Here is a 16194-nt window from a genome sequence, read left to right as displayed (position 1 = left end):
AAGACTATAGGGGACTGGAATGCAAAAGTAGGAAGTCAAGAAATACCTGAAGTAACAGGCAAATTTGGCCCTGGAGTACAGAATGAAGCAGGGCAAAGGCTAATAGAGTTTTGCCAAGAGAGTGCAATGGTCACAGGAAACACCCTCTTCCAACAATACAAGAGAAGATGCTACACATGGACATCACCAGATGGCCAACACCAAAATCAGTCTGATTATATTGTTTGCAGCCAAAGATGGAGAAGCTCTATACAGTCGGCAAAAACAAGACTGGGACCTGACCATGGCTCAGATCATGAACTCCGTATTGCCAAATTCAGACTTAAATTGAAGAAAGTAGGGAAAACCACTAGACCATTCAGGTATGACCTAAATCAAATCCCTTATGATTATACAATGAAAGTGACAAATAGATTCAAGGGATTAGATCTGCTAGACAGAGTGCCTGAAGAACTATGGACAGAGGTTTGTGACACTGTACATGAGACAGGGATCAAGACCATCCCCACGAGAAAGAAATGCAAAAAGGCATAATGTCTGCCTGAGGAGACCTTACAAATAGCTGTGAAAAAAAGAGAAGCAAAAGGCAAAGGAGAAAAGGAAAGATATTCCCATTTGAATGCAGAGTTCCTAAGAACAGCAAGGAGAGCTAAGAAAGCCTTCCTCAGTATCAATGCAAAGAAATAGAGGAAAACAACATAACGGGAAAGACTAGACATCTCTTCAAGAAAATTAGAGATACCAAGGGAAATTTTCATGCAAAGATGGGCACAATAAAGGACAGAAATGGTATGGACCTAACAAGCAGAAGACATTAAGAAGAGGTTGAAAGAATACACAGAACTACACAAAAGAGATCTTAAATGAGCCAGATAACCACGATGGTGAGATCACTCACCTAGAGCCAGACATCCTGGAATGTGAAGTCAAATGGGCCTTAGAAAGCATCACTATGAACAAACCTAGTGGAGGTGATGGAATTCCAGTTGAGATATTTCAAATCCTGAAAGATATCATTGCTAATGACCTATTAATCATTTTTATGGCTGTCCAATGTTAGACCTAGGTGCGGTCAAGAACCTACTGCTCTGGGGTGCCTACAGAGCATATTTCCTGTATGTTCAGAGAAGGTGACTGTCCACACTGTAAGCCTAACCTTTTGATGAAGCCTCGTTCCGACTGAGAAGGCAGGTCAGAGCAGTGAAGAGCAGCTCTATTAAAATCAACTAAATGATTATGAATTTCTCTCTACTACAGAAGAATTAAAGTTTTAAAATGCCTGGGCTAATAAAAATCATCCACCAATCATTTTCCTTAATAAAGCAGTCAACAGTCTTAATTTATTTTCTAGATAATAAAATAAAGCTTTTTTAAGAGATGCTGTGAGAGAGATTGTTGATCACAGCTATATTTTACTTGATTTAGCCCTTGGTTAGAAATTTATATCTTAATTAATATTTTATTCTTATAGAAAAATACAATCCATTTTATGAGTTTCTAGAAATAAATTAAGGAGAAAAATAGACACTACCTGTTCCTAATAGTCTCCCTGGAAATGACAGTATTTGCCTGGGAGGATATACACACTTAATGTGTGTGTAATACTTCATTTCAAAATATATTTAATTCTTTTCTATCTCTTTTAATTTTCTAAGTGACTACTAATAAACAAGCTAGTGATACTTTAGTCATTTTTCCATCTAAGAATTTCATTAAAGAAACATGTGGCATGTCTTACAGTGGTACAAATGCAAGGGAATTGGAAATCCAGGTTTACTTTTTAAACTATAAATGGTTGGCAACTGTTTCCTTAATAGTTATTGCAGGAGTAGGTCCAACATGAGTCCATATATAGCCCTTCTCTGGTCTGGTGGGAACTGTGGGAAATGGTGATGAACGTGACTTGAAATATTCAGAAGGTGCATGACAGACAAATTCCAAGTATTCCATCTTCCTTGGAAGATCCTCCTCTGGTCCTGGAAGGGAGCCACCATTTACATTTTTGAAGATATATATCATTTTCATAAAAATTAAAATTCCTAAACACTAAGAGAAACTGGTCTGGTGCTAACGTGACATTACTCCTTGAAATATATATTATTTTGAAGTTACTTCCTATCATTTTTTTCTGCTTTAACTGCTTAAGGAAGATAGCACTCTCCCCAAAATGTAACTCAATATAGAAAGGATTCCAAAAGTGATATTTAGCCTTAGATAATATCTACTACATGTCTACACTGATCTAAATACTTGCCAGATACATCAATGCTTTGAATCCTCACAGCAACCCTCTGAGTTAGGTACCATGATTATTCCCATTTTACATGAGGGAAAGAAGCAAGAGAGATGAAGGAACCTGCCCGAGATCACACAGCTTCTAAGTGGCTGTCCTGTGAACCCAGTCAGTCTAGTTCAGAGTCTGGGCTCTGAAACTTTATGATATGTGGTCTCCTTCAGAACATGAGGAAGAAGGGGTGAGAGAGAAGCCCGAGAGGCGGTTCAGGCACATTACTGCCTCTGCTGACAATCCGACCTGATAGGACAGGTAAATGAAAGCTCACCCTTCTATGTACTTACAAGCAAAAGACTAAAACTGCTTGGCCATGTGTCAAAACTTGACACGCAGGTGAGAATAACAGTGATACATTATTTGTCCTTCCGTTCTCTCAGAAAAATACCTTCTGTGTTTTTTCTTAGAATGAAAAAGTAATGTATGCTCATTGCAGAAAGGTTGAAAAGTTTGGGGTAATTTTAAAACTCTAAACACTCTCAAAATTCTATTTATCAACAACTTCTTGTGAATCTATGTCAAGAATCAATTCTTTGGTCAGCCTGGAAATCAATAAGTACAGTGGCTGCCATTTCAGCCACCACCACCAATGTAACAGGTTACAAAAGGTCCAAGATGACGTGTGTGATATATAGAGGAACATACGTTGATAGTTTGTAAGATGTTGAGACATAAACATGACAGTTCCTCTAGAAATTATTTTTGAGTAACTTTTTGTATGTTACCTAAATAATCTAGTTCTTGAGCAATAAATTCTTTATTTTAATAGAGTTTAACCCTGGGTCACCCAGAAAAATCTTATCCACACAGCTTTTTAGTAGGTGTATGCTGCCCCATAACTCAAAATAATTGATAGCCTCAAACCCCAGCTTTATAAAATTTCATATTTTCTCTAAAATCATCTTTTTTGTACTTATGCTTCTTTGTTATGGACTGAATTGTATGCCCCCAAATTCACATGCTGAAGTCCTAATCCCTAATGTGATAACATTTGGAGAGATGGCCTTTAGAGAGGTAATTAATGTAAAATGAAGTTGTAAGGATGTGGCTCTCATCCAATAGAATTGGTGACCTTATAAGAAGAGGAAGAGATGCTAGGAGTGCACGCACACGGAGGAAAGTTCCTGCGAGGACACAACCGAAAAGCGGCTGTCCACAAGCCAGGAAGACAGCTCTCACCAGAAACCGACCCTGACAGCACCCTGACGCTGGACTTGCAGCCTCCAGAACTGTGAGACAGTAAATTTCTGTTGTTAGCCCACTCAGTTTATGGTATTTTGTCATGGCGGCACAAGCAGACGAATACACTTTCACATAATAATGGAAAATAAACCGGTTCAAGAGCCTGCCCGTCCCTGTCTAACTCACCCACGATGTAGGACGCAGGGTCGAACTGGTCCCTGGGGCTAGCCAGGGTGGGAATGAGCCACGTCAGCGCCGCACTCTTCTCACAGTACTGGTCCTGGATAAAACCTCTGATCTGAGCATAGTAGGGCTTTCCATCTTGTTCGTCAATTACAGAAACAACATCTCCAATCTGGTAATAGACTCCCTGGGAGAAACAGAAGATAAGCTCATATTTAAAATAACAGAACAACACTACAGGTGCGAATGGAAACTTCCTTAATATGAAAACAACAATTTTCCAAGTGGTCAAGAGAAGGTCTTTGAGATGATCTAATGCGCCGACATTTATATGGTCGTGACTGATGCCAATTCTAAAGCTGTTTCCTTTTTCTCTCTTTGGCTGTGCTGGGTCTCTGCTCTGGGCATTCTTCACTGGGGCCTGTGGGCTTTCTCTAGCTGTGGTGCACAGGCTCTCTTGTTGCAGTCAAAGGGCTTCTTGTGGTGGTGTGTGGGCTGAGTAGCTGCAGCACATGGGCTCTCTAATTGTGGCTCACTGGCTTAGCTGCCCCTAGGTGTATGGGATCTTATTTCTCTGATCAGGGATCAACTCAAGTCCCTTGCACTGGAAGGCAGATTCTCAACCAATGAACTACCACGGAAGTCCCTAAAGTTGTTTCATTTTTGAATGAAAAAAATTTCACATACACATGGTGACTTGCAGCTGGAGAAAGCATTTGTTTATAAACGTAATTTTATACCACAGTAGTACGATCCCTACATTTTTCCGCCAGAGCCACTGCACTGGACAAAGTTAAGAGACTTGCTAAAAGCTACCTAAGGCAGCACTGCAGCTGAGGCTCCTGTATCAGCCGGAGTCCACCTCTGTTCAGTCTTGAAAAACAGCGCTTTTATCAAAACAACGTCACCTCTCTCTCCCTCACCATGGACTTCCGGGAGCAGCCAGTCCCCACCACTGCCCTTCTCCTTTCACTTCTTAAAGGCATGTGTGAACCTGTCTGCCTACTCCCATCTTTGTATCAGTCTCCATCCTCTATTTGTCCAAATTGCTCCTCTACCTTCTTAGCCTTCAATGTTGTCAGGTTGACTAGGACGGCTCGTTGCCCTGGCTCCACACCGCACATTTGTATTTTAAAAACAATTCCCATAATCTACATTAAAAAATACTTCAGATCCTCATATAATATTTCAATAGGCAACTTCCTCTCCCAACTCAGCTCTGGATGTTTTATGATAGCCATGTATGGGGAGAAAGAGCTTAGAAAGGAACAAAAAACACAATCACATCTTATACAGAGTAGCAAAGATCTTTAGACTAACCCATATTTTAGTACCACATTATGCCTTCCAGGTGGCTCAGGGGTAAAGAATCCACCTGCAATGCCGGAGATGAAGGTTCAGTCCCGGGTTGGCAAGACCCACTAGAGGAACAAATAGCAAACCACTCCAGTATTCTTGCCTCGGAAATCTCACGGGCAGAGGAGCGTGGCAGGTTACCGTCCATGGGGTCACAAGAGAGTTGGATAAGTGACTAAAAAACAAAAAAAACCCACAATAGATTCAAATCTTCCTTCAATAACTATGATGCTCACCTTGTAGAAGATTGATTCTGCAGTGATTATGGTGGAAACAGACTCAGGAGCTTTGATGGGCTATGAAAAAACAGAAGTAAAAATATTAGCACATTCATAGTGTGTGTGTGTGTAGTGTGTGTGTGTAGTGTATGTGTGTATGTGTGTGTGTGTGTGTGTGTGTGTAGGCATTTTTCCAGACACATATGAGTTCTGTAATCTGAGAAATACTAAAGTTGTTTGGTGACAAGAACTGCAGTGTTAAAAAAAAAAAATCTTCTGAAGATTGTGGCAAAGCATGGTCTGAATATTTCTGCTGTTATTTCCGTTACCTTTAGCTTAAAAATTGCTGAGACTCAAAGGACAAGCTCCTGATTATGTGGCTGAGACCTAACAGAACCCTTCTCAGAGCTTTACTGCACATAACAATCTAGTTTAAAAAAGTATCTGTGGCTTTAATGGCCAGAGCATGACAGAGGTGGAAATAACAAACAAGTCTCCTCAAAGACATTTTCCATTTCAACTTAACTATAGCTATGATAATATCATCAGAACTAGTTTTCTAACTAGTCTGAACCAAGGCCAAAGGAAGCTTTCTTGGGAGTGGCTAGTAATTTGCCACCACTCAATCATCATCGAAATTCCTTCTTAAGCTGTAATACACACTTTTATGCCACAACACAGTAACTAGGCCTTCCCAAATATGTCTTGGTATCATCCTTGAAGACAGCGGTTGCCAGAGAAATTAATATTAAAATACTTTCAGAAAACATATTCCACCATACTTAAGAGGAAAAAGGTGTTTAAGTGTGTACAACTATAATCAAGTATTCACATATTTTGTCTAGTCAATAATCACATTTTAGAAAACAAATTCATTAAAATCCTAAATAAATTAGAAGCAACTACTCTCAAGAAAAAGAATCCACAATCTGCACAAGAATATAATGCAAGGCCTCTCTGAGTTTTTTAAATGAATACATCCAACTTCAGAAAATGTCTTTACTGGTGAATGAAGCATTTCTGCTCTGAAAGCGAAGAGTATCATACTGAGGTTTAAAAAAAAACAACAAAAAACAGTATCTAATGCTTTGCCCATTGTGTCTGACCACTGTCTCTTATATTTACAAAACCAAAAATAAGCTTTTTCAGTTATTTCAACACAAATCTTTCAATGATCTATCTTCTTATAAAAGAAGAGATAAAGATTTAGTAAAACTTTTGATTCATATTCATCAAGTTGATCATTATAAATCAGTAAGAAACATTTTTCTGGGGCCATATAACAAGCAAATATGGAACTGAATGAATTCCAGTGTTATTATTTACTTAGAGCTTTATGGAAAAAAAAATACCATGCCCACACCAAGAACTGTAACTGCAGCTCATCCTTTGCACAGAGAACCCAATAAAATGTGCTCAAGATTAAGGTTTCTTTTAGAATCATGTTTTATGTTCCCCCGGGGGGGGGGGGGGGGACTAAAACAAGGAAAAGAGGATATGGTTAACTTTATAAAACAATAAGCCTCCTAAAAGAGTTCCTTCCCTTTCTGAAAGCCTGGATCAGTCCCCAGAAGGCTACAGAAGGGCTGCCAAGAGCAGAGTCCAAGTTCAATGGTGAGAGATGAAGGCGGTGGTTGGTCACACTACACACAATGCCACAATTACAGTACAAGACACTGTCCACAATCATCTTACATTTTTTAATTTAAAAATATGTCTTCTCCCTTTCCCTTTAGTGGAAACTTTCTTTTCAGCAGCTGGAGCGGATTTGTATTTAGTGTTTCTGAGACGAGCGGACCTCCTGTGAATTTCCTGCTTACTCTGTTACGTAAACAAAGAACAAAAAAAAGAGAAATAAAAAGTGTAGAAAGTTTGCTGTCCTGATACCACCATCTTACAAGGATCCCAGAGTATGCACTTTAAACGAACATTTAAAAATTAAGAGTGCAACTGTTCTTTTCATGCTGGGTAATAATCAAACGAACCGGCTTAATTTAAAAACGGAGAGCCACAGGCAAACATCTCCAGACTCCAAAAAAGGTGTGAACTACTTGTAAAAGGGCAACGGGCAGCAAGAGGAGTCAGTCAGTCTATGCCAAGGTAAGAACCATTCATCGGTTGCGTTTATAGCACAAAAGTCCTTAAAAACTCAACTCGCCTAAGCCAGAGAATGGGTGTGGTATGCCACCTCCTGCAATGGAATACTTATGTTACCATTGAAAATGACCTGATAATCTTAATAAAATGACATTATGACAAAGTAAACTTTATTAACAGGGAAAAGAGGTCCACTAGCCGTGACCCTGCAGGCATCTCTGTGTAAACGTAGGTACCCTGAGATGTCCGGCTGCTACCCAAAATATACACGGGAGGGCCTTCTGAGGGGTTTTTCCTCTTCCTGCTTCTCTAGACTTCAAACGTCTCATAAGAAAAGGCGCTGAGAAGGGGCCACACCAACGACGGCCTTGTCGCGAACTGGAGGGGGCGGCCCGGCCCAGTCAGGGCGCGGCCGAGCTGGGAGGGCGCCGCGCCGCGCCGCGCCGGCCTCCGCCCGCGGGAGGGGCCGCAGGGGCTCACCTGCTTGCCGCCCCCGCCCCCGTTGCTCTGCGGAGGGGCGGCCGAGGTGCTGGCGAAGGTCGCGGCGCCGAAGCCGCCCCCCGCCGCCGGCGCCGCCGCCGCCCCCTGCGCCGCCGGCCGCCCCCGGGCAGGAGCCGCCGCCGCCTGCGCCGCCCCGGCCTGTGCAGAGGTGGCAGAGGATCTCCCCCTGCGCACCCTTCTTCCACATGGAGGACGACGTGGTCTTGCAGACGCTGCAAGTGGGCTTCAGGCCCAGCGGCATGGTGGCCGGCTCGGGCGGCCCCCGCGGGCGCAGCGACACGGGAATGGCGACCGCCGGCCTCGGCGGCCCGCGGGCCGGCCCGCCACTCCCACAGACAGAAGAGCGGCGCGGGCGCGGCGCCGAGCTGCCCAAACTGGGACCGGGCCGCGGCCGCCGCCCCCTGGAGGCAGGAAGCCGGTTCCGCCCGCTCCGCAGCCAGCTCCAGGCTCCGGCAGCCAGAGGCGCCAGGAGGCGGGGCGGGGCGGGGCGGGACGGGGTGGGGCTTGGGAGGACAGCCTGGCCTCGGCCTTAGGGGCTTCCGGTGATGGGCGGGGCGGGGTGGGGCGGGGCCTGGGAGGACAGACCTGCCTCGGCCTTAGGTGGCTTCCGGTGATGGGCGGGGCGGGGCGGGGCCTGGGAAGACAGCCTTACCTCGGCCTTAGGAGGCTTCCGGTGGTGGGCGGGGCCGCACACTGGCCGCCAGCCTGGCCGGAAGTGCCTTGCCGGGAATTACTGGGGCTGCGGGCAGGTTCACCAGCTTTTCGGCCGTTGCTTATCTGGAATTTAGATTCACTTAAAGTGAATCTAAATTCCAGATAAGCAACTAATAACTTACTAACGCCAATGTACCCCATGCAATGTTCGTTGCTTATCTGAATTCAAATTTAACTGGGCAGCCTGTATTTTTAATTTTCCAAGTCCAGCACTCCTACTTAGGACCCCATTACACTCTTTAAAATTATAATTGACACCCCCAAATACTTTTGCTTATAAGGGACATTTGAGTATTAGGAGTTGGAACATATTTTAAAGCCCTGGAGACGACGTATACGTTCATTGGCCCTTGAGTGGCGGTGTCATCTTGAGTCCCATAGCCTCTGAGCATTAGTCCCGGGAGATAGTGATGGTTTGGCATTGTTGGGAGGCAGATTTGGCCCTGGGAACTTCCAGAAAGAGTCTTGGGTCCTCCCTGGACCGCACTTGGGAACAGCTGGCCTAGGACAAGGGCATCATGAGAATCCAGCCTTCTCAATTAATGCCGCTGGTCAGTACCAGCCTAGCCAGGGAAACGAGTCTGTACCCAGCCTCTCTCAGTGGAGCGGTGGTTGCCTACCTGTCTTCGTGATCCTGGGTTTCCTAGGCTTGAAGTTCTCTCACACATGTTGATGAATATGTTGGTGGAGGGGTGGGGGAGGAAGAAAAAAACTGTATTGACTGCCTTATCAAGTTGTGAAACTGCATTTAGGGCTTCTGCCAATTGTGATTTAAGATATTATCCCTATTTTCCTCTTAACTGATGATCAACAGAGGGACTGTGGTTTGGCCTGGATGCCCCGGTGGACACTGGTCTTGGAAGCACACCTGGACAGGGCTCTATAGCAGCCCTGCATTCTAAGTTGTGGCTCTGGTCCTCCTGGCTCTGAGTCTAGGGTTCCCCAATAGTACCACAAAAAATTAACTACTTTTCAGACTGTTATGGGCTGTAAGAGCAGTTGTGAAAGTGGCTGAGGAGAACAGGTACACAGTGTGGTCTCCTCACTGTAGAAGGATGCACTCTGTGAGAGGCATCTAGGTATTAAATTCTGTGCTCCCTAATATATCTCTCCTGCTGATACACCTGTTTTCACACCTCCTCCTGGGAGATTACTGCCTCTCACTCACAGAAAACTTTGGCCCCTGGCTCACCAGCTTCCTCTCCAGAGACACCATCCTGGTTGGGGCCCACATCCACATGTATAACCGTTCAATGTCCTCTTTTCTCCATTCTTCCTCATTCCAACATCTCCATCTCCTGTCCTTGTAAGCTCCCATAGCTCCTGGTTACACCCTCTACCCTTCTGAGATCATCAGAAAGAACCACATTTTTTCCTTGATTTTTAAAAAAAATTTTTACAACCTTTTAAAATTAGGTGTAATATACATACTGTAAAGTATCCAATGCATCTATATACAGCTTATCACAAAGTCACCGCACGGGGCCAACCAAATCAAGAAATAGAACATTAGCCCCTCACATGCTCTTTATCCAGAGATCACCACTATACTGATTGCTAACACTGTAGATTTTGTGGCTTCCCTTTGTCAGGGTAAGGAAGGTCCCATCTATTCCTGTTTTCATCATGAATGTGTAGAATTTTATCCAACAGTTTTCTGTGTGAGATGATCATAATGCTCTTTCTCCTTTTTAAAAAATTACTTACTTTTCCTCTGTTGGGTCTTTGCTGCTGCACGTGGACTTTCTCTAGTTGTGGAGAGTGGGGGCCGCTCTCCAGTTGCAGTGCTTGGGCTCCTCATTGCCCAGTGGCTTCTCTTGTCACAGAGCGCAGGCTCTAGAATTCTCAGGCTTCAGTAGTTACAGCGTGTGGACTCAGCAGCTGGGGCTCGTGGGCTCTAGAGCTTGGGCTCAGTAGTCATGGTACATGGGCTTAGCTGCCTGTGGGATCTTCCTGGGCCAGGTATCAAACCCGAGTCACTGGTATTGGCAGGCAGATTTTTATCCACTTTACCACCAGGCAAGTCCTGCTTTTTCTTCCTTGTCTGTTAATAATGTGAATTCAGGTTTCTCAATGTTATATTAATATTGCCACTAATGGATTGAATCCAACTTGGTTATTGCGTACTGGTTCTTTTCACATATTGCTGGATTACTTTACTAATATTTTAAGATTTTTTGTATTTATGTTCATGAGTGGGGCTTATAATTTTCCTTTCTTGTAATATCTTTGTCAGGCTTTGGCATCAAGATCATGTCAGACAAAGAAAGGACTTTGGATTTTATTCTCAGTGAGATGGGAAACCATTCAAAGCTCTTCTATTAATATTTACTGATATGAAAAGATTTCAGATATAATGAAGAGGTGAAAAAGCAGTTTATAGAACAGTGCATAGAACATGATCACTGTATGTAAATTAAATATCTGTGTACCTGGTGTGTACCTTTTTTAGTTATTCAGCAAAAAAATTGTTGCTAATCGATACACAGAGATGGTGAGACAGGCTTATACTTTTCTTTTTGCACCTTTTTTTTTCTAACAGCTTTATTTATTTGTACAAAACAGTTCACCCTTTAAAATATACAATTCAGTGGTTTTTAATACATTCACAGATTTGTACAACTATCACCACTATCTAATTTTAGAACATTTTCATCACTCCAGATAGAAACTATCCATTAAGTAACCATTAAGTAGTCAAAGGGTTAAGTCAAATCTCCCCCAACCACTAATCTACTTTCTTTCCCTATGAATTTGCCTGTTCTGGACATTTTGTATAAATGGAATTATACAATATGTAGCCTTTTGTTTGCACCTCTATCATTTGAAATATTTCTTACCACATTGCGTGTTACTTTTACTTTTAAAAAGAGGGAAAAGTATCAAAAGGAAAAGAAGGAAATTGGTGGTTTCTTGGTCCTAAAAATCCTCTGCCAGTTGGAGGTGGTAGGTCACAGCAGACAGTATCTAGTCAAGGACTGGCAAGCAGACCACCTCTCAGCATCTCAGTCCCTTGTCTGTAAATTGGGAAGGGTATCGCCCACCCCAGGGCTGCATCAAGATTTGATCAATTATCACACCTGGCACAAAGTTCTCAGTCAAAACATAGGGCTTCTCTTCCAAGCAGCAAAGCCATAGTGTCACAAAGCTCCCATGCAGATGTACTGGAGTGTTAACAGAATAGACCAGTGTGCTGCAAGGATAAATAGGACTATGTGACGGGTAGGGGGGAGGCGGGTGGGGTCAAGCTGGGAGGTGAGAGAAACGGGCGGGAGAGAAGGATTCAGGAAGACACTGTCAGTGGAGGCTCTGACCCAGTCCTGCTCCCTCATGGGCACCTCAGCAAGAGCTGGAGCCACCACTGGCCAGGCCAGGGCTCCCCGAGGTGCCACGGGAGATCTCAGATTGACAGGAGAGAGTCCTAGCTTGGACCCAGGGGAAAGAGATGATTTGGTGCCTATGGGGATGTCTGAGAATATTCTGCAGGTGCAGTGTGTCTGTGAGTATGTATGTTTGTGAGTGTGCAAGCTGTGAACACAAAAATGAACACCTCCCAAGGTCTTAACATTCACACTATGCGAAAGAAATAAAGCTGAGCTCCCCAGGGGATTATCATTGTCAACATGCAGTCTAATTTGCATGATTTAGGTGCTGCATGCTTCATTAATTAAAGCTCTTTTTAAAAAATGCATAAAATATATCCCACAAATATATTTTCAAAGAGATGCTGTTCACCACATCTTGTATCTTGGTTCTGTTTGGACGGCAGAGTTCCTTGTCCAACCACACCCTTGTCCTGCATACCTCAAGGGCACACAGCCACTGAGTCTCCTTTACCTGCCTGTCAAATGAGGATGACGAGAGAGCACACCTCATGGGTTAATGGGAGGATTCAGTGAGTTAGCACAAGTGAGGTGTTAACAGCTCTTCAACCTGGGCACTGCTTGATATAATGCCAATCCTAAGGCTAATAAGACAGGAGGAGGCATTCTTTTGACAAGGCTGGTCAAATGTATACCCCTCTCCCCCAACTACAATCTTGGAAAAAGTGTAATTAACTCAAGTTGCCTATTAACATTGACAAACTAGAGAAAGAAAGCGTGAGGACTGGGCAGGGTGAGCCCTATGGAAGTGCAGGAAGACAGAGAGGGCCAGGGCAGGTACTCCTGCTACCTCATCTCTGTCCTCAGGAGGGGCATCATGGCAGCCCTGTCTCCCACTGCAGCCACACCTTCTGTGCAAATAACCCAGAACTTACTTTCTGTTTCATGTGTGTGGCCCCATGGTTCCCATGCCAATGCCTCCGTTCAGGGTGTTCTCCTTACCTGGAATATGTTCCCTCTCAAGGCGTCATAAGGACCCTATCCATCTTTCCAGAATCAGCTCAGGCATCACTTGGTCCAGGAAACCTCATGCCAGGAGTCGCAGCCCTCCCCCGCCCCTGCCAAACTAAGTAGCTCTTCCTTGCTGTGCCTTCTCCCTCCTTTTACCTTAGGGGACCCTCGTCTCCTCCGCTACACCAGGAGCACGTGGGGGAAAGGAAGTTTGCCGTTTTCCTCTTTGTGTTTCTTCTACCTCCCCACATCTTGCATTGTTTGTTCTTGTTGTTTAGTCACTGAGTCATGGGACTGCAGCCCACCAGGCTCCTCTGTCTGTGAGATTTCCCAGGCAAGAGTACTAGAGTGGGTTGCCATCTCCTCCTCCAGGGGGCCTTCCTGACCCAGGGATTGAGCCCAAGTCTCCTGCACTGGCAGGCGGGTTCTCTACCACCGGGCCAGCAGGGAAGCCTCAGTAGGTAGGCATCAGTTAGCAGTCTAATGCGTGTGGGTTAATAGATCAGTCAGCCTTTCCTCGGCTGAATGAACAGCGCCCGCCCCATTGCCCTCCTCACTGCCCCCACCTCATCACCTGACTTCTCACCGACCAGCCTGCATCGGGCCTCCCTGCCTGCCTCCTCCCTGGCCTGCAGCCTAAGCAGGCATTCCCCTGCACCACAGTGGGCACTCAAGTTGCCCATTAACGTCATCGCCCGCCATCCAGCACTGGCTGGATCACAAGAGTCTTCCTTATTGGAAATAACCATGCCGGACCCCTGGTGGAGCTTCCTAAGCGTCCTCCTCCTGTTTGGGAAATGGTGATGATGTGGTGCGGATTCCGTGTCCTCCGGTTGCCTCTGCTAAGGCCTCGGGACCCTCCTTGACACGGAATCGGCTTGGAGATGGCGGAACAGGCCTCCCTGAGACTCAGCGCCGAGGGCCTTGGCCGTGAGCGGCCACTAAGGGCCCAGCAGAGGGACCGGACTCAGACCCCCTCTCCCGGGCAGCGGGGTCCCGGCCCACCCCATCCTCCAACTGTCGCTCCCCTAACTGCCACTCAGAACTTCGCTTCTCAGTATCCCCGCCTGTGCCGACCTGTCCTTCGATGACTGCCAGCTTAGCAGCCAACACAGCTCTTTGAGGACTGGGTGAAAGCCACATTTTGTGATTCAGGTAGCCAACCGCTGTAGTTTTATAAGGCAGTCTCAGCTGTCTTTGACTCTTCTTCCTTTGGTTCTGGTCTCAAGAGCTCTTTGAATCTTGCTGCCTCTCCGCCTTCCGATTTTCGGGATGTCTAGGGAACAAAACCAACTTGATTGTTTGAACATCTTTTAACCCTTCTCAGCTGTATGTGAAGACTGTGTTCCTCAGAGGAGTCCGGATTTTATCAAAAAGGGAAATATTTTATTTACCCGAGGAAATGTAACTATCTTTTTAATATAAAAAGTTTTCATTATAAAAATTCATACAATTCAGCATATCCCTCAATTCTGCTGTGTTAGTGATAACCCATTCCTCTGATGTTGGATATTTAGCCTGTTTTAAATTTTTTGGAGTTAAAATGACTGATATAATGAACTTCCTTACACACGTATTGTTGCCTGTTTGTGTGGATATTTTTATGAGGGAAATTCCTAAAAATATAACTGTTGTGTCTAAAGTGGCACACATTTTGAATTGTGATTGATGTTGCCAAATCACTAACCCACAAAAGTCTGCACCACCTGCCAACTCCTGTGAAATTATGTTAGGGCTGATTTAGTCACTGGACACGGAAGATGCATTGCTGAGGGCCCACAATAGTTCTGGGGGTTATGAAAACTTAAAATTTCTTTTAAAATCAGGAGAAAAATGAATACAATAACAATATATAATATACAGTGAATCCAGCCTGGATATTATTTTTAATACTAATGAAACCCTTAAAATATACTCCTTCATAGTTTATTACGGAGGTAGGACACAGGAAGGCAAATATGTATAGGGCCCTTACCAGTCATAACGTGGCCCTGGCTTATCCATTTATCCACATCCTTGCAACTCTGAGAATCCTCTTTTTAGTTTTTGCCAGTCTTTTATGCTAAACAAACAAAAAAAGCACTTCACGATTGTATTTCTTTTCTTTGACTATTTGTGAGGTGTGGTCTCCTAAGTTAATTAACCATTTAAATTTCCTGTATGAATTTCCTGTATGAATGTATAAATTTCCTGTACTTATGTTCCTTTCTCATCTTTATATTGACTTGCTCATTTTTTCCATGTTAAAAAGTTCTTTTTACATTATAGTAAATATTGCAAATTTTATTTTCAGAATTTTTCATTTCAGATTTGTTGATATCTTTTTATGATGATATTTAAAGTGTTCCTCTACCCCAGATCTGTCAGGCATTTTTTTCATGGTATCATTCTCACAAAGGCTTATACAAACTTCATTGATATTTTCTTATTTGGCTATTAATATTTATTATTATAATCTTTCATTCATCTGCAATGAATTATTGTAAAAGATGTGAAATAGCTATTAAACTTTGTTTTCCAAGCATAGCTAATTGTTCTGATACCACAAGACAATGGAAATACCACCTTTACCAAATATTAAATTCTTACATATATGATTCTATTTCTTGAATCTCTTCCATCCTGTTGATCCATTTATCTGTTGCCCTGTGAACACTACACTTTTAATTATTTAACTTTATTATATTTTGATTCCATTTTCCCTCTTACCCAAAATCCTCTTTCAATTTTTGTCTTGATTATTCTCATACATTAACTCTTTCTGGTGAGCTTTAGAGTTATGTTTGCAAGTACTGAAAAAAATTTCAATAAGTTTTGTAAAATTTAGAGATTAATTTGAGAAGAAGGGATAATTGTATACAACAGAGTCTGCCTCCCCAGGGGCGTGGTATCTTGTTCACTTTCTTCAAATGCCAGTCCCACCTGGTCCATGGTTTGCCCAAGCCCTCCCCATCTCATTCATCTCCTCAGACATTTCCATGGTTCTTTGTGGGGCAGGGTGCCACTAGCAGGAGCCTGCCTGAGTCTGCATGTTCCCAAGAGGTGAATGGGGGCCTTTGGCTTTGCCATAAATGATCTGCTTGGTACTGGTTTTCTGAGAACTCTGTTCTGTTGAGAAGCGCTGTGGCAAAGCCCACCAGAGTCTCTTACTGGATTTCTGGTCTCCGCTTCCACATTTGCTTCCTCTGGTTGGCTCTCCACACTGCGCCTCCTGTAACCTTTCTAGTCAGATCCGCGGGGCCTCCTGCTGGAAAACCTTCAGCGATTTCCCCATTGTATCAATTACTTATTGCTGTGGTAACAAATTAGGACAAATGTA

At 43.8% G+C, this 16194-nt stretch overlaps 2 protein-coding genes across 2 annotated transcripts in view; one reads left to right on the top strand and one right to left on the bottom strand.

Moving 5' to 3' along the window:
* Window positions 1-1308: 1308 nt before the first annotated feature.
* GATAD1 (GATA zinc finger domain containing 1) lies at window positions 1309-8259 on the bottom strand. Its single transcript, XM_043872910.1, is given in 6 exon segments — window positions 1309-1976; window positions 3659-3842; window positions 5248-5307; window positions 6925-7050; window positions 7807-7899; window positions 7901-8259. Coding segments are annotated over 6 exon segments (822 nt in total). The 5' UTR covers window positions 8069-8259; the 3' UTR covers window positions 1309-1785.
* LOC122674509 (protein lifeguard 2-like) overlaps window positions 7021-16194 on the top strand; it is a 28133-nt gene continuing 18959 nt past the window's right edge. The window contains exon 1 of the mRNA XM_043872909.1: window positions 7021-7329. Within this exon, the coding sequence (XP_043728844.1) occupies window positions 7322-7329 (8 nt within the window). The 5' untranslated portion in view covers window positions 7021-7321. The remainder of the gene's footprint in view (window positions 7330-16194) is intronic.

Source organism: Cervus elaphus, chromosome 18, assembly GCF_910594005.1.
Source record: "Cervus elaphus chromosome 18, mCerEla1.1, whole genome shotgun sequence".
NCBI classification, from domain to species: domain Eukaryota; kingdom Metazoa; phylum Chordata; class Mammalia; order Artiodactyla; family Cervidae; genus Cervus; species Cervus elaphus.
The sequence above is the reverse complement of the archived record's forward strand: the minus strand, read 5'-3'. Positions and strand labels throughout refer to the sequence as shown.